This window comes from Rhamphochromis longiceps, linkage group LG19, assembly GCF_057381845.1.
Source record: "Rhamphochromis longiceps isolate RC_006_pf linkage group LG19, R_longiceps_female_GT1.1, whole genome shotgun sequence".
Lineage (NCBI taxonomy): Eukaryota > Metazoa > Chordata > Actinopteri > Cichliformes > Cichlidae > Rhamphochromis > Rhamphochromis longiceps.
Genome location: NC_140575.1, coordinates 6,982,725 through 7,008,818, shown reverse-complemented (window position 1 = coordinate 7,008,818; position 26,094 = coordinate 6,982,725). Strand labels below are relative to the sequence as shown.

General features: G+C 39.9%; 1 protein-coding gene and 1 long non-coding RNA gene across 2 annotated transcripts in view; one reads left to right on the top strand and one right to left on the bottom strand.

The window, feature by feature from the left end:
* Window positions 1–26,094, bottom strand: part of kcnh5b (potassium voltage-gated channel, subfamily H (eag-related), member 5b) — a 190,397-nt gene that overhangs the window by 157,690 nt on the left and 6,613 nt on the right. The window contains exons 2-5 of the mRNA XM_085391423.1: window positions 22,338–22,461; window positions 19,401–19,507; window positions 14,226–14,354; window positions 3,626–3,741 (exon numbers count right to left, since the gene is read on the bottom strand). Coding sequence (XP_085247549.1) covers window positions 3,626–3,741; window positions 14,226–14,354; window positions 19,401–19,507; window positions 22,338–22,461 — 476 coding nt within the window. The remainder of the gene's footprint in view (window positions 1–3,625; window positions 3,742–14,225; window positions 14,355–19,400; window positions 19,508–22,337; window positions 22,462–26,094) is intronic.
* On the top strand, window positions 878–2,049 carry LOC146646093 (uncharacterized). Its single transcript, XR_014908779.1, has 2 exons — window positions 878–1,224; window positions 1,801–2,049. It is a non-coding gene; the product is annotated as an uncharacterized LOC146646093 (long non-coding RNA).

Here is a 26,094-nt window from a genome sequence, read left to right as displayed (position 1 = left end):
ACAGCATCCTTGACAGACGCCAGCTGTGCCTTTCAGACTGCAGAGCAGATGGCTCACCTGCAGTGTCTGCTGAGCACCCTCAACACATTACCCTGCAACCCATCCAGCACCAGGCCAGGAAAACGGCTAAGAGAGTGCATTAGCTTGTTATACCAGGTCTAACTTATTTCTTTTTCCAGTCCTTCCTTCCTACTTCTCTCCTAAACATTACTGCTCTTACATTCTCCCACATCTCCTTCTCTCATGCCATTCTTTCCCTCTTAAGTTGCTACTTCCACTCCTTTCTCTTCCCTCTCTTTGTAGTTCTTTTTCTCCACCTTTCTCAGTTCACCTCTGTTTCACCTTTAGGACACCTGAGTCGGTAACACCTTCCCAGAAACCCTCACAACTTCTTGCATCATGCACTAAACACAAACAAACTCTGATTAAAGGCATCACACCTTCCTCAAACATTCATGAATAAAACAGGTTGATGAAAACTGGGAAAATGAACCATCTTCTTTCCACCCTGCAATCCATTTTCTAACTTTATAGCACAATCATTTGGAGTGCTCGCACCACCCTATTCTGTCTCTCCACCTGTCCTGAATGGTGCCCACAGTTCAGAGGAGCAGCAGGGAATGTGTTACTTCCAACAACAGCAGTTAAGGGGAGGGTGGTGTGCGTGTTTAGGAAAAGGTGAAGCCTGTGACTGCATATGCATGTTTTTGACTGTAAAAGTTGATGTTCTCTTTTAGTGAGCTTTGGGAATATGGTCAGAAGGAGGCTATAAATCTTTTATACGGGGATTTTTTTGATGCAGAAATATTTCAAGGGTGGCAAATTTACAGTGTGTGTGTTTATACAGAAGACTCCTTCTGGTGTGACAGGGTAGCTACACAGCAAATTCAAAAGTGTTAAATGTTTTGGTGTTAATAGTCTTCTTGCAAAAGTAGAGTTAATTTTACTCTAAGTAGAGTCACATTCTTTTAATGTAACTCTGAGGTGTAAAATGATAGTAGTTAAAATCGAGTGTTAAAAATGAGTGTTTCTATGTCAAATCTGGAGGTGTTACAATGGAAACATTAACTCTTGACCTCTTAACTCTGAACTCCTAGAGGGGCTATGACACCAACAGAGTAAATTCACAGACTCCGCCCCCAGCACCATAGGCTCCAATCGAAGCTGAAGTGAAGCCGTTTCAGAACATTTTGCTCTACATATTTGAGTTGTTTGCCATGCTTGGTAAGTCATTTTTTCAAAGATTGTTTCAATTATTATTATGAGCTTTTACTTCTGTGGCTCTTTGGAGTTGAGACAAAGCTGTGTGAAAGGCATTAGCCATGTTGCTCGGTGATAGCATAATATTCTGTTTTAGCTAGCTGAAAGGTATTGTTTGCGGGCAAATACCACAGCCTTGAAAAAAGCTTGCATGTGAATTTTCAGTCAAACTTTTGGTCAAATACACCTAAAACAATGTGTAGAATGTGAAATGTTGGTATAATGGTGCTACTTGAAGCCTGAAAACGATCGCCCACAAAAACAAAAACGAGCAAACAGCAGTAGCTGACGTCCTGACTGGTTTCTACGTTAGCATAGATCCCTCCAGAGTTTTGTGCAGGTAAAAATGAAAAAGGTTGAGGTTTTACATTTAGTTCAGTATTACCTGGTGCCTGCGTCTTTGTCTTTTGGGAAAATACTTTACACAAGTAATGGCTCAAAGAGGATTCCTTTTTTTTTTTTTTACTGTGCTGCAATTGTTTACTGGATTATTTGTGCCATTAATTAGTGTCAACTAATTTTTATTCAATCTCCACACAGGATATGCTTGTGAAGATGGAATATGGGGGAGAGCAGAAGTGCGTTGAAGTTCCACAAAGTGATGAATGAAGGACATGCATATTGTATTGAAGAAATAAGTGATGAGAATGCTGTTATTTGCATTTACCATGTCAGACCTTTTGATAAACAAAATTCTAATGAAAGTGAGAACATGTATACTGTTACATCTTTCAGAAAATGTTTTGAAATTGTGGTGCACAGTTCAGAATAAATGTTTTTCAAAAACCATTGCATCTTTTTAGTAAATGTTTATTTCCAAAAGAAATTTCTAGAAGTTCAGAACAGTAAAATTCCCGCTTTTTAGAATGAATTAGAAGATAACTCTTACGTAGTTAAACTAAAATACTCTTGAGAGTTAATATATAAACTCTTAACACCAAGTGTTAAATTATCAACTCCAGACAGATTTGGTGTTTAACACTAAATCAGAGTTAACGTACCAACTCTCCAAAAAGAATTAAATTAACACTCTCTGGTGTGGACCCATATAGACACTTTAATAGTGTTGAAATCAAATCCGACAGTGTTAATTTGGACATGCTGGATTTGCTGTGTACAGTTAGCGACTATGTTGTTTGCAGAATGAAGAAATGGGAATGATTTTCAGTTTAAGTTGAAGAACTAAGCTGCTGCTTAAATGGAACAATTAATAGAAGGTTTTGCACTGCTTAAAGGTTAGCAGGCAAACAGAAAACGCACTTAAATTTACAATAATACAATTTCTTTTTTTTTATCAAGCTAGGATTAGCCAGCTAGCTGCTATTACTAGGTAACCAGCAAATTATCTATCTGTGTGAGCAGTTCAGCTTGTGTTACCAACTTCAGCCAGATAAAAAACTATTTGTATCTAGTGAAACCTTGTGCACACATGGCATAAGTACAATTTAGGTGGGGAAAAAAGCTTTTTAAACCTCAAAGTTGAGCAAGCTAATACTCAAATCATAACAACAGTTTCCTCAAGGTGCTTAATATTGTAAAGATACTACAATAATACAGAGCACCCTCAAAAATCAGGCAACCCCCTATGACAGGGGTGGGCAATCTCAGTCTAATTTAGCCATTTAAATCAGCTGTGTTGGTTCGAGGACACATCTAAAACCTGCAGGGACACCGGCCCTCGTGGACTAAGATTGCCCACCCCTGTATGAGCAAGCACTTTGGCAACAGTGGGAAGGAAAACCTCCCTTTTAACAGGAAGAAACCTCCGACAGAAGCAGGCTCGGGGGGCAACGATCTGCCGCGAGTGATTGGGGTGAGGGAAGGAAGACAGGATAAAAGACATGCTGTGGAAGAGAGCCAGAGATTAATAATAGCTCATAATTAATAGCCACCAACAGCCTTGCAGCATAACTAAGGGTAGGTTCAGTGTCACCTGATCCAGCCCTAGCTACAAGCTTTGCCAAACAGGAAAGTCTTAAGCCCAACATTATAAAGACATAGACATATGTCTGTCTCCTACATCAGGACATCCTGAAAATAACAAAGTAATAAATAGATGAGCACATGTCCCCTTCTTGGCCAGTTACAATGTCTCAAACACAACTTTAGATCACTCCATGAAGTCCTGTTGCACTTGTACATCTTTGGGTCATAATCTGTGGTCTGGTTCTTATCACCAGTGATGAGCCATTATGCAAAACCCAAATCTACGAGATGATTACCTTGAAGGGGCGATGTGCCAAAATTGGTTTGGGTCTCTTTTTTTTTTATATAGGTGGCACTGAGTAACTTTTTCATCGGACCTAGGATAAGTACCTGCAAAAAAAAACTACAAAAATGTTCTTCATATAACGTATGTGCTCACCTCAGCCAGTCTGGACTGTTTATGGCTGACTTCAGGTTTGCCAATAGGCGCCAGTTGCTGTAGGGTGTTGCGGTTGTTGGTGAGTGCACGTGTTAGCCGTGCAAATTTGGTCCATCCTGAAAAAATGAGAAGTCAATTATTGCCAAAATCACAGTCATTACACTTTAACCGGTCTTGTCATCTATGTCAGCTGATACTTTATGAGCTACACAAACACAATCAGACCCCAGGCAGCTGTATGTTACCACTGCCCATGCAGTTTCCCTGCTCAAGGCTCACAGCAGTTCATCAGATTTTCACAAAATGTTGTCTACTGAATCACTGTGCTTTCATTGCAAAGCAGCACAGTTTGCTTTAGGAGGTCAGAGCCATGGATTAAGTAACAGGACTTTCACCTACTACAGTCATAATTCCAATATTTTTCAAACCACTGACACTTTCTTCATGCCAATTGTACTCTTAATTAAAAGTGAAGCTACTTAGGATTATGAAAAGATCATGGTAGCATTTAAGCACCTGTTTGACAACAACTGTGGGGAGCCTCACTTACACTTCTAGCACAGCAGCAAAACCCTTCCTAGTAAAATACATTATTTGTCTTCATGTAAACAAAAAGATGACATTTTGTCTCCATTTCACTAATTCATGTAAACACAGCGCAAAACCCAGAGCCATCCGGTGTGCCCTGACCACACAGGAATCACTGAAAATTTTGCACATTTTTGTCTTGTGAAAAAGCGAAGGTTTAGGGAACCTGCTGTCTGTATGTACTAGTCAACCAGACATTATTCCTAGGGAAATTCCCAGTAATCTGATATTTATTCACACCATCATCTGCGGTCGACCGCATGCAACACTCAGAGATCCGTACACCCTGATAGTCGTGAAAATCAGTGTTTAAATGGCAGAAGTGAACAGTCATTGTAAATTGTTCCAGTTCAAAAGAAGAAAAAGGGTAGAGAAGAGCCGTCCATAACCAAACAAACACAGAAATGCTGAAGATGCATCTCACACATCTGGATCAAACCATGTTAATAGTCCGTCCCATGTTTCCCAATCAGTATTGTTAGATAGATCTTTGTTGGGTTTTTCTCTGTATCTATGAAGCGCCTTGAGGCGACTTATGTTGTGATTTGGCGCTATATAAATAAAATTGAATTGAATTGAATTGAATTTCCTCTTTTGGTCTTTTAAACTGAAGCCTTCCGTCCTATCTCTGACTTCCATTTGATTCTTTCATCTCATGGAAAAAACTAGAAAAACAAGGATTAAGATGAACGAACACTTCTTGAGCCCTCTGAGCCCTCGTGTTTGTGCGTCTTTGTCATTTTTTTAAAACATGGTCATAAGAAATATTCCAATAAATAAAGATAGTAAAAGCTGCAGTTTCTTTGGAAAATGTAATTATTAACTAAAAACAGATTCATATAAAAGTTTGTAAGTCTACCTAAAAATACAGCCATGTCAGCAGAGGTCATTTCAGTAATGACGGCCACACCTTTCTCAGTGAGAGCAAACACAGTTTTGGAGGTCAGGTGCTTCCTGCTCTATTGCTCTAAAAATAAAATCAAATATTTCAAAGAGAAAAGGGTCACACAACAGGGGCACATCACTTACAGTAGTCACACGTCGTGATTGACCCGGCCCTTTGAAGAAACCATTACGAATAAAAAGCAGACTTTGAAATGGCTTTTAACCCTCAGGCCTCCAGCTATGTGAAAATCCTCCTTTCATTCTCTGTTAGAACGGAGAGAAACTCAGGCGCTCACTTCTTTGTGCAGCGGTGTAGAAAAGCCTGAGACAATGCTGTGCTGATGTCAATACGGGAGGAATATCAACACGACATCCAATTTATTCTGAAACCCAATCATCAGCTTCCCTTGAGCAAAACTGCTGCTGCAGCTATTGTAAAACTTACTGTACGGCTTCAGTTTCTAAGGCTTCTTTTCTTTTTCTACACATTTTTAAAGTTGGTGTTGCACAACCACAGAAAATGAGCCTTAATTTTTAGCTAAAATGAGTATTTTAAAGTATATATTCTTCAGGGAAATTGCTGCAGCATATGTACACTAGCATTGATTGTGTAACTCACTGTATAATATACTGTATTTTGTTGGCTGTTGATCAATTTCACTTGTTCGTCATAATCCCTGCAGTGTGTTCCTATCTTTTCTACCTCACATTCTACATCAGTGCGCTTTAATATTACCTGTATACTTCCTACGCTTATGCTGTAATGTTACCTATTACCTTTTAACAACTACAGCTAATACATTTGAAGATTCTAATTTCATATTTACACAAAAATACATGTAAACCCACGAAACATCCTGCGGCTCAGGCGGAAGACTGGGTCGGCTACCGATCGGAAGGTCGGTGAATCAATCCCTGGCTTCTCCAGTTTGTATGCTGAAGTATCCGTGGGCAAGATACAGAAAAAGGTACAGAGTTCCTCCCTGCATCCATCAGAGTATAAGTTCATGTCTGAACGATGCTATATGAACAACTTGTCACATCCTCAACAGAAAAAAGTGCTTTACCTGTCCATTTACCAAATTCACATCCCATCTCGAAAGGCTTAATTTGTTATCTTTGGGTTGTTTTTTTAAAAAAGGGTGTAGTTTTTTCTTTCCTCAAACTTTGGACTGTTACAATTAAACTGTTAAATTACAAATAATTATTACTCATCATTATTATTATTAATAATATTATTCCTATGTTTCATTCACAAGAACACAGCTGTGCTCACTTGTGTACATGTAAATAGATATTGCTGAGTAAACAACATTCTGTGCGTAGATGTGTTGAAATGGTTGCAGCAGAGTACAACAAATACAACACATGGGGCAATTGGGAAGTGATGAATAAATACAGCCCCAGAGCCTACAGGTGGATGCTGGCTGGGGGAGGGGGTTAAAGTAACATGCAGTGATGCTGAGCAGTAGCAGCTGTCAGAGGTAAAGCTGGGAACTTATGAACATAAATGTACTGTCAAAATGAAAGTAAGGCAACCAGTTTGGGAAAACAATGAGACAAATTACTGTGTAGGACACAATGCAGCTCGAGTTGATTTGGCGCATAACTGCCAATTTTTAGTCAAGGTGGCTACTGATTAAAAAATGTCAATGTTGCTCAGTGGATGCTAAATGTACCTATTAATAATATGAGATAATAATAAAAACACAATATTCTGAGACTCCTAGTTGGTCTCTCTACTGACATCATTGCACAAGTGAGACAGGATATCAGCCAAAAAAACACACTAACCCAAATAACTTCAACAAGCAAGGGAGAGAGCAGAGGCCCTCAATGCTGACCCACATTAATGTAGCACTACTAATGCATTATAACACTAAAAACTTTCTTCCTCAGAATTTTTAGGGACACACTACACACAATGCTGAGTTTCTAACTCAGGGGTGCCCAATCCCGGTCCTCGAGAGCTACCGTCCTGCAGCTTTTAGATGCATCCTTGTTCCCACACACCCGAATCAAATGAATGGCTTGTTATCAGGCCTTTGCCAAACATGATGGCATGCTGAAGAGGTAATCAAACCATTTGATTCAGCTGTGTTGGAGTAGGGATGCATCTAAAAGCTGCAGGATAGTAGCTCTTGAGGACTGGGATTGGGCAGCCCTGTTCTAACTTATAAGAAATCAACTTGGGGACAAAGCCTTTCAAGATGTGTTATCTTTGGCATTTTTGTAGATTCAGCTGAAGAGACTGGAACATATAAAATGTTTTTGATAGAGGCTGCAAGTAATTAATTCAGCAAATTTAATGTTTAGACAACACTGGATCATCCTTGAGTTGGGTGCCTTTTTATACTTGAATGGCTCATAGATCACAATAATAATAATAATGATGATGATGATGATGATGATATTAAACATTCTTCTGAAAAAGGTACAAGGACTAGACTGAAAATGCATGAAAAGCAATGTTTACGTTGGCTAACAAGCTGCTAACAATATAAACTAGATCATTACTAATAAAAATCTTGCTGCCTATGCTTTTCAAGTAGTTTCAATTTACTATGAAGCTGACCACTAGGAGCTGTGATCGAGGCTTACATTAACTAAGCATCCTTTTCACTCATGACAGCAAATTAATAGTCCACAACTAACTCTCTTAAACAGGGAAATCCATCATGACATGTGATTTGTTGTGAAACCTGAACTATTTCTAACACCTAAATCTTGCATATGAATTTATGTTAGAAACCGTGACAAAGAATGATTTGACTGTAGCGCCTTTCCTTTGTGATGTAATTCTTATCATTTTCATGTCATTCTTAAGACTTTTTTTCTGTGCTGCCTATAATGGCTGAATAGTTCACGGTAAAATGTGCATGCATTACAGAGCAGCACAATGCATTAACAGAAAAACAGCGAGCCGCTGGCAGAGAAAATGAGCCAATGGGCTCTTTTTCATACAAACACTTTCATCATGAAGCAAAATGGGAGAATTTGTCTTGCTGGCATTCACGTAAATACATACTGACAGCCCACAGGCTTCCACTGTACATTGTGGCAAAAAAAGGACAAAAAGCCCTCACAGAGAGCATGAAAGGAAACTGCAGGACAAGAAAATAAGCGGTCTTTTTCACGGTTAATAGTGCTGCGTCTGCCTATGTTTCACAAGAATGCAGCAACCGTGTGATTTATCAGACTTGAAATGGAAATTGAAAAAAAAAAAGAAAAAGGCATTCGGCTAAAAATAACACAGGAGCAGAACTAGTGCACGCACCAAAGTAAGTAGAGTCTGAGATTAGATTTTGGTTGAAAATACTACACACAGCAAACTGCATTGCATGACATGCGCCTTTATAAACAGTACATGTGGGACACATGACTTATATACATGCAGTGCAAAAGCACATCATTCTTTTTCATTTTGTAATACCTGGAAGTGCAGGTGAAAAAAGATGTCCTGTAAGAGGGGAGATATAGAGGTCACAACAGAGTTTGGCAAGAGGTCACAGACGGTTTTAAAGATTAACTCTACATCCACGTATGGCGCAGGTTGAAGCAAATTGCAGCAAATCATGTTTGTTGCTAAGAATTGAGTGGAATTAAACAGCCCCAATCATTTTTATGACTTAGAGGATAAATTCAACAAATGTTAACAATATTGCTGCATAATGATAACCTTGGAAAAAGAACCCTAAATCCAAGCAATAATTTGGACATTTAGCCAAAATGGAAGTCCGATTGTTAAATGAGTTTTATGTGGCCATTGAAATGCCGTGAAGTTCACAGCACACAGTTTTTGTGCTGATGGAGATACCATAATCAGTCAGCAGAGTGTTGGCAAACGTTTCCCAGCCTCAGCACTCGCCAACCCTGCTCTGTAAATTTACGTGGTCTGCCACTTCATGACTGAGCTGCTCTGGGTCTTCACCTTGCAGTAATGCCACTTCCAGCTGATCGTGGAATACAAGCAGACTTGGTACAAAGATGGCATTCAGTTACAGCACTGTGGTTGAATCAAGTGGACACAAATGTTTGTAAAAGCAGACTGCATGGTTAGGTGCTGTGATTTTATACACGCGTGTGTTCGGGACTGAAAACACCCAAATTCAAAGATTCAACAGTGTGGTCCTATGTTTTTTTTACATATAGTGTAGCTATTGAACAATTTGTTGTAATATATCAGTGCTCAGTAAGGTTCCTTGAGCTTTCCAAGTTGTAAAAAACTTGTGTGTGACAAGTTGTTCTCACCCAAAGATGGATTACAATTAACTAACTTGGATAGTGAGACAGAGTGACGAACCCGACCACATAGTTCGCACGTTTTGACCCCTTTTATTTAGCTGTTCGTGCCTTTAATACACGGTCGCAGCTTTTCAGCTGCCAGCCACACGCACAACCCCAACTCAGGTCCCGGTACATTTCTTTATAGGGGAGACGTAATTGGCTGACGGAGCTCCGGTGTGTCTCAGCCTCCCTTGCAGCTGAGCCCCAAGCCACACCCTGCCACAGATAGATTTCCAACAAATGAAATGAAATCTATGCATTTTTTAAACACAATGGAGAACAATTCAATTAAATGTCTTCCACATTCTCAAATATTGTATTCCTTAAAAAAAGGTCACCATTTAAAAAGACTTCCGTTCTTCTCAACAGAGCGGACTGTAATTTCCACAGCACAAAACCACTTTGAGTAAAGGTAACTGTTACTGGTCAAGCTAAATCAAACTATTGGTTTAAAAAAACTGAAGGATTACACTTAGTGCCTGAGGCACTTGTGTTCCTGCCACAGTACTCGTCACTCATTGTGATCAGCCGTCAGCCTGAAATGTTGTCTCGCCTGAGGCTGAGGTAACAGCACTTTGTGAAGCACTCACAGGTGCTGACAAAGCAAAGCAGTCAACACAGCCACTCTACCATAAAACAACAACAACACAGTGACCATTATTTTTTAATAGTTCTGCTTTCCTGTGTTTTCTTTTTCCTCTTTTTTTTCTTACTGCTTCAGTCAGTGGATGATACTGAGACGAATAAGCACCGGCCAGCTGGTTCACCTTGATAACCACAATCAGCCACGTGCAAAGAAAATTGTCTCGATCCAGATGTTTTAGGTTCGTGGGAGAAGCACCATTTAAAGCTCAGTTTAAGTGGAAACATGAAGGAAAGAATGCAAATCTCTTCTCACATGCAGAAACATCCAGGTTTTAGACCAATAAATGTGTATAAATGGTTTATTTTTAGGTGAAACGGGGACACGGTGTCAAGAAAGCACACAATGAATTTGAAATCCCCTGTTAGATTTTTACTGCAATATCTCCCACTCTGATGACGCTGACATGCTGTGGCATGCCGCGCTGTGGGAGCAGCCGGAGACGGAGCCCAGAGTGAATTTTAGTCTGCAGCACGAGCCAACTCCACCAACGCCTGCAGCAGCGAATCTCCCTTCCCTACAAACGGCCTCTCCCACCCCCCTTATCACCAGGCGGGCTAAACTGCTGAACCCAGTACGCCCCTGTGTGCTCTGTGGCACAGCAGGCAAAGGCTGCATCCTCTCTGTGGCTTCTAATGAGCTGTACTGTACTGAAATACACCACAGTGCACTAGCTGGTCTGAAGTTGGAGTATGCCAGTCAAACCACCACCTGCGAGGTGGAGCTTTGTTACCAAGGAGATTGTCTTTTAAAAGGTCAAACTATACGCACTTACATGCATGTCCAGAACAAGAAGCCATATCTTTAATAGTCCATTCCTTTTTAACAATATGTTTATTTTCATGTTGAAATGTCAGAAATTAAAAGATTAAAAGTATTAAATGCTAAACTGTTTTCTGCTCAAACCAACCCTGTTTACATTAGCTTGAACTTATATTAACTGTAAATAAATTTTAAGTAAATTAGTGTTGTGTTTTATACACACAAAGCATTGCTTTGACTTTTAATGAACTATGACTTTAAAAAACTTTTAATATACCATCCAAAACTGACAGACATGAAAATGCATTTTCTTTATTGGCAGTAAATATTCATCCACTTTATTATCAGGTACACTTGTTCAACTTGTTAACATAACTATATAGTCAGACAATCACCTGGCAGCAGGTCACGAGTGTCAGTTTGGGGAAGAAATATGACTTAAGTAACTCTGAATGTGGCATGGTTGTTTGTACCAGGCAGGCTGGTTTGAGAAACTGCTGATCGACTGAGATTTTCCTGCACAACCATCTGTGGGGTTAACATAGGATGGCGTACAGGAAAAGTGAAACTATCCAGTGCAGATCCAAAATGGATAAAGATCATAGATTCAGACCAGATCAGGCCCAGATCCATTTCAGATGAGGTAATTTCCCAGCTCTTCCCATTCAGGTGAATCAAGGCGGGCTTATTTTGTCTGTATTCCTGATTTTAACCCATAAGAGCCCAGACCAATTTTTACTGTCAGGAAAGCTATGGGAGAGTCAGTGTTGAAACTTTAACAAGAACACCTGTGTGACCTTGGTTTCTCATGGGTTGAAATAGGTCATCTCGCCAAAGCTATAATGAAATATGTCAAATCTAGCTGATGTACAGTAGACAGCGCTATAAAAGCTTACACGTGTCTTACAAAACTTGGAAAGCTGCATTTTTTTTAGTTAAATGTGAAACAGTTACTACTGACTGTATGACAGCTACCAGCTATCAGTAAAGGCTGATCTTAGATCAGATTAAAAAAAGGTTAAACTGGGAAACAAAGCATAGTTTTTCTGTAAATCTCATTAAGCATTTTTATCCAGTAATGGAAGAAATAATTAAATCCTCTAACATTAAAAATCAGACTGTTACAGCACATCAGTACATTAAATGCTGATTGAATTTCATTTAAAAAAAAATGAAGTGGCCATAAACTGTTACATGTCTGATGTGTCAGTCAATGTTTTTATCTTCAGCTTCTGTCACCTACATTTTTCCTCTGTTAACTTGCTGAATAATTAGATGGAATCACAAACTGTGATGTCAAATTAAGATTTCAGCTTTAGCTAATGAAAACTCACGTTAGCTAAGATAAATGGTGACCATGGAGAGCACGAAAAATGTAAATATTTGTATGCAACTTTTTTTTTCTGTGTCTGATGATGACAGAGTGAACTAAACTTTCCCCTTTTTTATTTTTATTTTCTTAAATCAATATTCTGGGCCTTACTGGCACATGTTCATATTCAGCACTGGTACAATTTACCCATAATTATAACTTGTGTTATTACAGCTCCACAGACGAGGAGCTTTTTTCTCTACGCATGCATGTAGTTAACTCAAGATGATCATACTCAGAGTCTATTGGACTCACTCTGATCTTATGGCTAGACTCAGAGTTTGATGAACCTGCTTCCTGGAAAAAGGCCCTGATTGAATACTGTTACAGCATAACTGAGGGAACAACTCAGTAATTTGGTGCCACTGCTTTTTCAGATTCTACATAGCTTTGGGGTTATTAATATGTAACAACTGTAATGTTTGTGAGAATACTTTAATACAACATTTTTAGAGCTTCTCTACAGCACCATTACTGTACAAAAATACTTTAACTTGGATAAGCTAAGTACACTCATACTGCATAAAACTTGATGCCTCACTTTGTCAAAATGTTAAGCAAAGTTTGTCACACTGTCAGAGGCAGCAGCCATAGCTAAATCACAAAGATGTCAACACGCTAATGTGACGAATAGATCCACTAAGGCTTCGATCGTTCGATTGCTTTGATTCAGGCCATGTTTTTCATGTCGCTGAGAACACTTTAAATTAATTAATTAAAAGAAACACACATGAGAACAGTGAGGAGATCTTTGCAGCGAGGAGGCAGGAGTACATCAGTGCATGTGTGCGCACATGTTTACAGGTGCCTGTATATCAATGAAGGGGGAAGGGTGCATGATCCTTGTAAAAAGGGAAAACACACCAGAATGGCAGCACCAGAACTGACTCCCAAGGCGGGGAGCTGACACTGTACATCAGTCAGGGCACGGAGGATAACACCGGTACCCACTCCTCCAGTGACTCCTGACAGCATCAGAACCTTGTCAAACACAACCTGACAGCTTTGCAGGGAAACTGCAGAGAGACTTGACATGTTCCTTTTTTCACATTCAGCTTGGGATGAAAAACAAAAGAAAGGAAAAAGGTTTGTAGCAAGTACTAATCTTCTGAGACTTCTCAGCGTGAGAGAAAGGACAGAGGAGAGTTTGGTACGCAGAGTCAAAGGGAGCAGAAGGATGAGGTGGATGACAATTGAGACTAATTTGCTAATTGGAACTTAACACAAAGTGCAGGCCAGACTAACAGAAATCACATTAACTTGGAGATAATAAGACAGATAAATTTTGCCTGACGATGGCACATACCGATAAGTGGAATGCACTGTGCCAGCAAGGATAAAAAGAATAATGGGCATAATTACACAGAGAATGTAACGGAGGTAGCAATCAGTAACCAGAGAATATCAGAGAAAATTCAATGCAAGGCGAAGACGATGACTGAGCAAAACAGAAGAAGAGAGAGAAGGATGATAAACAAAACAGGTGTTCAAAGAAAGAGCTGCAAGAACGAGGAGGAAAAGCTAAGAAACTAGGATAAGGAAGAGAAAGTCAGTACCGTAAATGAAGGGCAAGAAAAGGTAGAGAATGATAAAGAAAAGTTAAAGATAAGGTGAAGGAAGTTTAGAGAAACATCAAGTAATAAAAGGAAAAGAATAAAGTGTAGGAGTGTACATATGCAGAAGGAGATGGAGAGAAAGGAAGAAAAAAGCTGTTGAAGGACAAGGATGAAGAAAGCTAATTACACGTCCGATCACAAGCCAAGTGGCGTTAGATTGCATTGGAGCATCCAGCCATGTATTAATTTCTTTTGCTCTCAGACATTTTGTCACATGTCATGCCCTGCACTGCTCTGCTGTTATTCTTCATAGTGTGTTGCTGTCTAATAAACCAGAAACACAACACAATCTTTTCAAGTGGTTCAGAGCACCAAGCTGATCATCATCTGCACTAGGGAGCGTCGGGTTTTCAAATCTGTCAAGACTTTGGGCCCTCCGTCGTCCTCCACACAAAACTTATCTTCAACAAAAGGAGAGAAACATTTGTGCAGTGTGAAAACACCCACCTTTAGTAGTTTCATCTTCGATGGGCTGCTTGAAGAGGGTAATGTCCTTAAAAGTGCAGAGGAACAGCACCACCTTGTCATTCTCATTCCTGATGGGAGCCACTTGCATGTAGAACCAAACAGGACTTCCTGCAACAAAACATCATCAAATCTTAGAGTACATATGTCCAAAGGGAGTCACTATAAAACAAAATAACAAATAGACCCAAGACAGTGTCACCATTGAGGATTTAACATCCATGATGCTCGAAATAACCTTACCAAATGTAATCTGAACAATCTCTTGTGGAATCCTTACTAGGTTTGAAACATTATACTTTTATGTTGCTTTACTAAAAGAATTTTTCAAACTACTTATCAATGCTTCCATTAGGGGTTTGTGTTAGGGTGTCCACAAACCTTTGACCACTTCTTTCAAAATGTGAAAAATATATGTTGGAACAATTTGTGGAACAATTTGTGGAAAAAAAATGTTTTATTACTGCACTAGCTTTTATGACATCTCTGCTGTCTTTGCAGAAAACAGATTAAAGTGATTTCACATCTAAATTGCTGCTCTGGGCTTGCTCAAACAATCAACAGAGGGCAGATATAAATATAATCTAGCCATTAATTATGCTCCATTATCAGGACCAAGCAACCACATTAAGACTCTCAGAAGACAATCTTTGTGCCACTGAGTCAAATGTGGTTGGTTTCATAAGTCTGTATCAGATATTAAAATAAATGTAAAAAATATATATATATATATATATATATATATATATATATATATATATATATATGTAAACACCCAGCACGCCCCTGCGGGCGGTTTATCCTTCAAGCTCGGGTCCTCTACCAGAGGCCTGGGAGCTTGAGGGTCCTGCGCAGTATCTTAGCTGTTCCCAGGACTGCGCTCTTCTGGACAGAGATCTCCGATGTTGTTCCCGGGATCTGCTGGAGCCACTCGCCTAGCTTGGGAGTCACCGCACCTAGTGCTCCGATTACCACGGGGACCACCGTTACCTTCACCCTCCACATCCTCTCGAGCTCTTCTCTGAGCCCTTGGTATTTCTCCAGCTTCTCGTGTTCCTTCTTCCTGATATTGCTGTCATTCGGAACCGCTACATCGATCACTACGGCCATCTTCTTCTGTTTGTCTACCACCACTATGTCCGGTTGGTTAGCCACCACCATTTTGTCCGTCTGTATCTGGAAGTCCCACAGGATCTTAGCTCGGTCATTCTCCACCACCCTTGGGGGCATCTCCCATTTTGACCTCGGGACTTCTAGGTTATACTCGGCACAGATGTTCCTGTACACTATGCCGGCCACTTGGTTATGGCGTTCCATGTATGCCTTGCCTGCTAGCATCTTGCACCCTGCTGTTATGTGCTGGATTGTCTCTGGGGCATCTTTACACAGCCTGCACCTGGGGTCTTGCCTGGTGTGATAGACCCCAGCCTCTATGGATCTTGTACTCAGAGCTTGTTCTTGTGCTGCCATGATTAGTGCCTCTGTGCTGTCTTTCAGTCCAGCTTTGTCCAGCCACTGGTAGGATTTCTGGATATCAGCCACCTCCTCTATCTGCCGGTGGTACATACCGTGCAGGGGCCTGTCCTTCCATGATGGTTCCTCGTCTCCCTCCTCTTTCTTGGGTTTCTGCTGCCTGAGGTATTCACTGAGCACTCGGTCAGTTGGGGCCATCTTCCCAATGTATTCTTGGATGTTCCTTGTCTCATCCTGGACTGTGGTGCTGACACTCACCAGTCCCCGGCCCCCTTCCTTCCGCTTAGCGTACAGCCTCAGGGTGCTGGACTTGGGGTGAAACCCTCCATGCATGGTCAGGAGCTTTCTTGTCTTTATGTCAGTGGCTTCTATCTCCTCCTTTGGCCAGCCTATTACCCCAGCAGGGTACCTGATCACGGGCAGGGCGTATGTGTTGATGGCCCGGATCTTGTTCTTACCATTCAGCTGACTCCTCAGGACTTGCCTGACCCTCTGCAGGTACTTGGTGGTTGCAGCCTTTCTAGCGGCCTCTTCATGGTTCCCATTTGCCTACGGGATCCCCAGGTACTTGTAACTGTCCTCTATGTCTGCAATGTTGCCTTCTGGTAGTTCAATCCCCTCAGTTCTGACTACCTTCCCTCTCTTTGTTACCATCCGACTACACTTCTCCAGTCCGAACGACATTCCAATGTCATTGCTGTATAGCCTGGTAGTGTGGATCAGTGAATCGATGTCTCGTTCACTCTTGGCATACAGCTTGATGTCATCCATGTACAGGAGGTGGCTGACAACTGCTCCGTTCCATAGTCGGTATCCGTAGCCAGTCTTGTTAATGATCTCACTGAGGGGGTTCAGGCCTATGCAGAACAGCAGTGGGGACAGAGCATCTCCTTGGTAGATCCCGCACTTGATGGTAACTTGTGCTATGGGCTTGGAGTTGGCCTCTAGTGTTGTATATTGTAGTGTATATATATATATATATATATATAAACGTATATATATATATATATACGTTTATATATATATATATATATATATATATATATATATATATATATATATACGTTTAAATCTATATGCCAATAATGGATTTTAGAGATATTTATCTTAATAAAGAAAACAACTGAATTACACACCAGTGTGTGATAACCATTATTTTTATATCTGGTTAAAGGGTATTTTTTTCAAAAAGTGCTTGCTCATAGGGGGTCGTCTGATTGTATATAAGCACCTTGAGATGAATGTTGTTGTAATTTGGTGCTATATAAATAAAATTTAATTTAATTTATTTTAAAAACACAAGTCAAATAAAAAGAAATATCATATTCTGCTTTCTTACTTTGAAATTTAAGCAATTTTGTGGCAATGAACATGCTAACTCATTAGTACAAAAGGCTGAGTTGAGTCCTGAACCAGCACTCACGTGGCACTTGGGTACTTTGTGAGAGTGGTAAACATGGCAATTGAACTAAGTGGATGTGTCAGAGGTCAAAGTGATATTCTTTCCGCTTTTAAGGGGGCAGTGGATGGCACCCTAAGGAAGCCAGTAGATAAAGAAGCAAAACAATTAATCTACGTGTACTAAGGAAAAGAAGAGAAAATACTTCACACATAAAGAATTCGCCTCATTCACGTATTACACAAACGCCTCTATGAGGGCCCTGCTCTCATAATTTGTCATCAAATTTGTGCCATGGTAAAAGTTTTTATTTCCTTCTCCATTCTGCACTCAAAGATGGACCATTTTGTAGTTCCAGCTTGTCAGTTGTCCTAACACGCTGATCTAGTACCTCTCAGGTAAACATTATAAGCACTGACAGGTAAAGTGAATGGCTCATGGCTCCTGTTAGTGGGTGGGATATCCGGTCTTTAAGTGTTGACATATGAACCCTGCTTCCGGGTCCAAACTACTCTGCGTTTATTAAGGTTGTTGTGTTTTTAACGTATTTTAATGCTTTGTATCTTGTTCTACTTAATCTGAAGAAGCCTCTAAAAAAAAGGCTGTAATCACTGTCCGCCTCTCTCAGTTTTTATTACCACTGTTCATTCTAAAGCTCAGTTTTTAAAACCTTGTTATGTGATTACAGCCCAGCACAGGCAGCAGTATATTAATGACTAACCTGGTATTGTGGATGGATTATCTCAGTTGTTCAGTTGTTTGGTCCATTTTCAGGATTCTGTCATACAATTGTGTTTGTCCCTAACCATCGGGAACCCTCACGTTAACTTTTATCAAGTGGAAAAAAGTTTTCACTGTGGTAATGTGTTTATAGTATGCTAACCCTAGCTGTGTAGCTAGCCACCATGTAGCACACCGTTACATACCAGCTAGCCCAACTTCAGTAGCCCTACAAACGTCACTACTGTTTAGTTTTCTGTCTTCATTTATGTCAGAAGTGATAACAGAGCTGTACGTTTTAATTTTTTCAGAAATCCCTCAGTCAGAACATGGTATGTTTAGATGGAAACTAGCGAGCTAACTCCCTGCTATCTTCTTACTCTGTTTAACTTCATAAAACCTGTTTTCATGGATGCCTGAATGTTAAACTTAATTGTTACACCTGGTAGAGCAGCCATACTGATCATTTTATTACAGATGACAGAATTTATACAGTTTTTAAACTCTCAGTGATGCTGCAGTGTTCGTTTGACTTTGGACCCGGACACAGCTCAGACTTAAAGACCTTATACAGATAAAGAGTCCATTTAGTCCTTAAAGTTAATGTGTTAGAAGAAGGAAAAAGAGGCAAGTGTAAGGATTTAAGCAACTTTCACAAGGACCTGTGACGGGCTCTGGGTTTTTCCTGCAGTGGATAGTATCTATCAAAAGAGGCCCACAGAAGAAACAGTGGTGAACCAGCAACAGGGTCATGGGCAGCCAAGTCTCATTCATATGTGTCGAGCGAAATCTGTTCCATGTGATCCAACAGATGAGCTATTTTAGCTCAAATTGCCAGTAAAGTTAAAGCTGGTTCTGATAGAAACATGTCAGAATCCACAGTACATCACAATTTGTTCTGTATGGGGCTGCATAGCCGCAGACCAGTCAGGGTGACCACGCTGACTAATATCCATGCCGAGAGCACCAACAGTGGCCATGTGAGCATCAGCATTGGAGAACGGAGGAATGGAAAAAGGTGATGATGAATCTTTTACATCGTGTGGAAAACCGGATACATCTGCGTCACTTACATGGGAAATACCTGGCACCAGGATGCACTATGGAAAGAAGTCAAGCTGGATGAGGCAAGGCAGGTGGTCATAATGTTATGCCCAGTTGGTATACTTTACTATTGTTCAAATACACAGTCAACAACACTGTGTTTACATTTTTTAATTCATTTTATCAAATTGTATCTGCCCTCCATTTATTGCCTTTATCTAACATGAGCAGTGATTTAAATCTCACATCCTTAAAGACATATAAATAAAAAAAAGTCTGTCAAGGACATGTAAAATAAAATAAAAATGAAAAGAACATGTTCATTAGAAATAATCGATTGATAGAATGTTAAAATCAGAATACAAAAACATAACTGAACTTAACATAACTCAACTGAATACACACTGATAGAAATGATGACAACAATGCAGACAGAAGGCTATCAGTAATGTATATGTGTTAAAAAATTACATAAAAGACATGATGAGACACATCAAGAAATAACTGAAGTGAACACTCACTGTTCTTTCTGTACAGCAGGATTTCAAAGCAGTTAGATTCATAATTGTCGAACGTCTGTCTGACTTTATCGATGGTCTTCTTGTCTGTCAGCTCTCCGTACATAAAACTGTGAAGGGAAATAAGCAATATGAGAAACTGCAACAATCAATCATCAGTCTTTCATGCCTCTGTATGATATTTCATATATGTTATTAATGGTACTGTCAATGTGTTATCTCACCATCAAAACTCCATTAATTCTTATGTTTGGTTCAATAGAATAAAGTGATGCAACGGCTAAAGGATAAATTGGGCTCACAGGGATGTGAGTGCAGATTTGTTCTGGGCTGTAATCATTCCATAAAGGGAACATTTATACATTTCTCCTACTTTGTTTTCCAAGATCAAATTCCAGTTCCAGTTTGCACATCCACACACATTTGTACTTTTTAGAGTGGGCACAGATTCAGTCACTATTTTATCCATTATGCTGCCACAGTGCAGGTGACCATCGACCATTTGAAAATGAAATACCAGTTTAGACTTTCACTTGATCTTTCCTTGATACACAAACAAACTCAGTGACCAGATCCTGATCAGTTCATCCTTGAGTTCAGTAAATGCTTTTATGTTTTCTTCCAGCTTTGCCAAAGAACTTAAAATGAGGATTTTATTAAATTTCAACATCTTTTGGTTAGAAATGCAGAGTATAGCCATCCATTTTTTTAAATCCAAATCAGGGATGCAGGAGCCAACAGCAGCTATCATACAACAAGAGACAGGGTACACCCCGGACAGGTCTACCAAAGAAAGGCTAAAGCCCCACATGGAAAGACTACAGACTGGATTCAAACCTAGGACCATTACTGTAAGGCACCAGTGCTACCCACCACAGCACCATGATGTGAACACAGAAATTGGACGTTTTCAGAAAACTGGGATTTGACATCTAACCCCACCCTCTAACCTCTAATGGAATGGGCCAAAGTTGAATGTCGCCTTCTAGCAATGTCACCAGTGATGTCAGACATATTAGTAAGCAGAGTGGAAAATTCAACCTGGCCTTACTGCGAGCTGAAGACAGGCATAAGGAAAATTGTTCAGTGAAATGATGTGAAAAATCAAGCACAGCATTAGTTTAGGATTAGCTGTTGTCAGTGCCAGCCCACATCCTCCGCTGGCCTTTCTATCCATCCAATAAGTGAATCTGTGAATCAGTGTGGGCAGACTAAAGCTGCTTAATCTGCCCACAGTTCTTAAGTTAATTAATGTCATATCTTTCTTGTTCTGTATGGGGGTCTCCTGCTTTCACGGGCTTTGGCTTTCCACATTTGCATGTTGAATTACTGGGAAATCCAGCAATACACGTGTAGTGGTGTGGTGATCGGCCTATGGGACCAGTCTAAGACACGAGTCCTTTGTAGGTTGGCTGATAAAAATCCAAAAGCAAAACACTGCAATTTGTATAGCATAATGTTTCATCTTCAATTCGCAGCTGAAGAGGTCTACCTTCACTTTTTATGAAATTGTTTTGTTTTTTCCTTGACTTACTGCTATTAGGATTTTATGTGAAATGTCAGCACATCTGCACCACTGTTACCGATTCATACCTTTTGTACCACAGTTAAAAGACTAAAAAGAAAAAGAAATGTCTCTGGACCCCATTAACAGGCTGCTGTCTTCCATCAGTTTGGCAGCAGCCTGTAAGTTTAAGCTCTCAGTGGCCTCTTCAATCCTCTCAGTGTCACGACTGAGCGCATTGTCAGTCTCAGTGTCCTCTTCAGCCCAGAGCAGCAGGAAGCACAGGGATAAATCCGTGTCTCTGTTCTCACTCAGCTCAGTGTCCGAATGGAGTCTTTTTAGCTGCAGGCTAGTCAAGGCCGACCCCACCCCCACCCACGCCACACACACACACACACACCACCCTCCAGTCACATCTGAGAGCAGCCTGAGGAAAGGGAGTCAAATTTTAAAACATCTTGACTGACAGGCGAGCAGGGCACCGTCCTCAAGGTGGACCGGGAAGAGCTCCCCTGACAGCTCCAGACTGGATTCATTTCAGACACTCACTGAGTGGTGTGCCATCCTCTCTCTACTTCCTCTCTTTCAAAACACGAGTTTTTCTTTTGGCTAGAGGAGGACAGAATTAGGGAGGTGCAAAACAACTGACACTTTGAAACCTTTTCTTTGTTTGTGTGTATCTTTGCAGGCTAAATAGAGAACTTTGAAAGTGACAGGGTTTGAGCTGTGAATCATGGCTAGTCTGGTGTGGTTATAAATACAATAGTGTTGAAAAAAATATATAAATATATATTGGTTTTTTATGAGTCCCACTCTTCACTGAAGAATAAACCATTAAAAATGCATAAACCCGGGAGCTAAATAAGACATATGAGTCTACTAGAAATTCAGCAAAGGACTGTATGCAAATGTGAAGATGAAATTTAATGCATATATACCTAAACTGGGATTGGATTATTGCTCCATTACCACGCTATAACTAATAATGCTGTTACACAACAATACGTGCATATTTGCAGTCTTTAAAATGAACCTATTCTTATTTCCACCTTTTTTCTTCTTGGACTCAAAGACAGTAGCTCTGCATAATTCAGAGTTCAAAATAGTTGATCTCATGCTGGACCTTGATGCACCCCTCAATCAACCCACTGTCTTAAGCTGTGTTTTAGCCAACTTTCTTCTAATTGGCTGTTCCTTCCAGATGTTAGGCTCAAACAACAAGCAGGCAGGTCGACTTTGGTCGCAGCCAATCACATACAAGTAAACTGCTCTGACTGCAGTTTACTAAGTTTTTCAGTTTATTACCTGAACTTTCAGATATTTTTAATTTGAACATCCTTCAGTGCAACAGTAAATATATGCCAGAAAACAAATAAAAACATATCAGGTCCACTTCAAATGTCTGGTAATGATACAAAATCTAATTTGACTTGTACCTGCATGTGCTGCTCTTCTGCATGACCTCGGCTCTGTGGAAGCCAGACAGCTTGCAGAATCCGTCATTACTGTAAACTATGGGCCACTCCACGATCTGGGCGTTTCCCAGGAGAAAGCTGGTCTCTGACAGACAGACAGGAAAGACAGAACATCAGCTCCAGACAGCATCAAATATAAATAACAGATAAAAGGCTACAAAGCTTCTTAGCCTCTGAGGAGGACTGGATAAAGATGTGTTAGACTGGCCGTGTCAGTTTTAGTTTTGCTTTTCATGAAGCCAACATGTTGTTCTGTTTGTAGTCTTAGTGGGAAGAGATTAAAGGAGAGTCTCTGGTTTGAGGACCTCAGAATTTCAGAGGATGCATACTTTAATTGATCTTTGAAAACTGATTGTAAAGGTTCATTAAGCTTTGCTTTAAATATACTATATTATTATACTAGTAATGAACCTTTTGTTTAGCCAAACCACAAAAAAGTGATTCGACTTTAAACCGATTTGTTAGAGCTCTTGTTGCAAAGCTATTAAACCAGAGGAAATGGTTTGACCATCAATAAAGCTAAAAGCAGGTTTAGAGGGTGTTTTACACTAAAAAGACTAACTCTGAAACAACTTCTCACAGCGGAGGGGACATGCTGCACTGGTAACATGAGGAGGAACGATTACAGCAAGCAAGAACTCTGTGAGCCAGCATGCAGTAAGACAGACTTCAAAAACTCTGAACTTAAAAGCTGCAGCCGTATGTGTGCCCTATGGAATAAGGAACTGAGTAAGGCTTACTTCAAGACAGTCAGCCTGAATCAAATCAACACTGGTTAGGCTACTCAATGACCTTAATGTGCTTCTGGTGCCTGAGCAAAATGTTTTGGGTCATTGCCATGCTGGAAGCTCCATGATCCATCTTCAGTGTCTCGTCCATGATTTTAAGGGGTAAATCGACTGATTCTTATATAGTGCTTTTCTACTCCCCCTGAGCACTCAAAGCTATAACATGCACATTCACCCAATCACACCCATTCACACAAGCACATCCTTCAATGTTTACTATCTAATATTCACGCTCATTCATACTCCGATGGATGTATCGAAGAGAACTTGGGGTTAGTATCTTGCCCGAGGATGCTTGGCATGCCCGGGATCGGCAGGGATCGAAGCACTAACCTTCCGATCAGTAGATGATCTGCTCTACCTCCCGAGCTACAGCCACTCCTTAATACTGTGAAGTCATCCTGTACCCTTAACAGAAAAACAACCCTAAAGCATAATGTTTCCACCTCCATGCTTGACTGTGAGGATGATGTTCTTTGGGTCATCCTCAGCATTTCTCTTCCTCCAACTCATTTAGATGTTTACTGTCAAACCTAAGATGGGGCTGCAAAATTTGAGTCCATTATAATGTAGTGTGTTACCAGTGCAGTTCTTGGTTACTGTGGTTGTCTTCAGATCGTTAACAAGCTCCTCTTGTGTAGCTTTGGGCTGATCCACCACCTGTTTTATGAGCCTCCTCAACCCTTGAGACTTGATGGAGCTGGATGGAGATGCACAGAGCTCCAGACTGAAGGCGACTGAAGTTCATTTCCTCTGTTTCCAAATAACTGAACCAAAAGTTGTCACCTTCTCACCAAGCTTCCTGTTTGCCTTTTGATGGTTTTGTAGGGATCAAATACTTATTTCTCTTAAACACTGTAACATTGTATTATAAATAATTCCCTGCCTGTACAATGGCTAACACTGAGCAGTGCTGATTTTCTAACACTGGAATATTTCTAACATTTTGAGTTATTTTCCAGTGTTAGAAAATCAGCACTGCTCAGTGATAGTCTTTGTTAATCTTCAAAACTGACTAGGTTACTTTTAAACATATAACACTGTCAAAAGTGTTAATTTAACACTCAACAGTGTTGTATTTAACACTCAGAGGTGTGGACCCATATAGACACTCTCTAGTGTTAATTTAACACTGGAGATTTTGCTGTGTACAGTGTACCATGTAGGGCTTGCGCCATATCATACCGTTCACGGTAATACCGGTATAATGTTAGGATATAATATATATAAATATAAAGATATAATGTTACTGACCTCGAACTGATTTTATGTGGTACACGGCGCTCAAAAATCTGTCAAAAAATGTTTTACTACGAAGCTACGAACCTGCACCGCTTGATGGATTGTCGGAGCATTACGGCTATTGTAGGCAGGAGCCTCGCGGAGTGATACGTACTGTGCTTCAACATAATATTACCCTATTGTGTGTGTATAATCTAGGTTTTGTGGAAATTATACATGGCTGAAGATATGTCGGCCAATTTCCACTGGACATGCCTTTTAGTTAAACTTTCAGCAAGGAATTTGCATTTGCACTGTTAAATTTTTATATAACTTTAATGCACATAAAAAACAGCTGCTTGTTTAAGTGAAAATATATTGATGGGTTGTGGATGTGGAGTTGTAAAGTATTTTGTCTCGCGTCATTTATATCGTCAGTTATATCGTTATCGTAAATTTTAAAATATTATATCGTGATAAATATTTTTGGCCATATTGCCCTGCCCTAATACCATGTATAGTATGCTATATATTTTGTTAGTGTTTATTACTGTTTTCATTTTATTCATTGTTTAGCTTATCAGATAGAAAAACACATCTGCATCATGAATATTTGGTCGAACTTTATGGATACAAAAATCACCTGAACCTGATTCTTCAAGTTAGTTTTACTTATAAGGACAAAATAAATAATGGACATGACCTTATGAACAAGAATGAACACAAATTCCCCCAGACATGCAATCTATAAGAATGAGTGAGAAAATCATAAACCTCCCCAACCCTCTTGTTCAACCTGAATGAGTTACCCAGCAGCTACAGTCTGGCAAAAATGAGACTGCAGAAACATCAGGGCAGAGGAAAAATACCACCAGCAGCTTCTTGCCCTTTCTCCTTTCCCTTTTTAACCACACAGACATTAATAATTCATTTGATATATTCTGCATGGTGATAGCGTGGTCACTGAGGAGAACAATGCAGAAGGTTTTGACTGTTTAACAATTAGCTGTACAAATCTCATGCACATCATAATGCTGCTAAAGTTTAACAGATGTGAGCAGTCCCAATGACATATTCAATTTTTTGTACATAAATTATCTGGAGTATATTAAAACACACACATTGGGTTTCAGGATTAGCGAGGTTCAGTTTTTTACTCTTAATGTATTTGAGGTGTAGCGCCTGTGCTCCAATGACCAGTAAAAAAGGCTACACTTGTGAAAAGACTAAGTCCTGCATTTCAATACAATCAAAGCTAAAAATGATAAATGACTCTTTATCAGGAGCAACTATGACTAAAGAAATATGGAGGATGGGTATTGTTTGTGTACAACAATGAAATAAAACAAAACACATTATTCCTTTACTTGAAATTAAAACAGCCCATGAGAAAGATTTACTTACTTGATGGCTCTGGCCCCACTGTGCCTTTGATTCCCTCCTTGTGCCTAACCCAACAAATTATCACTGCTCATGAGTTATGCATCAACCTATCACACTAAACACAGCCCAATCAGCAGCACTGCAGGGTAGGCCAAAACTTTGTTTAATTCCTTAGTTTTTTCAAAGTAAAAGCCATCTAGTGCATCAACTTTTACCATCTTGTTTTTGGAAAAGCTGGAAACAGCCATGACTGCTCTTCATGCTATGAAATACCCAGATATTGCTGAACCGTTTAATAATATATATAACTGATAGCCAAACTCAGA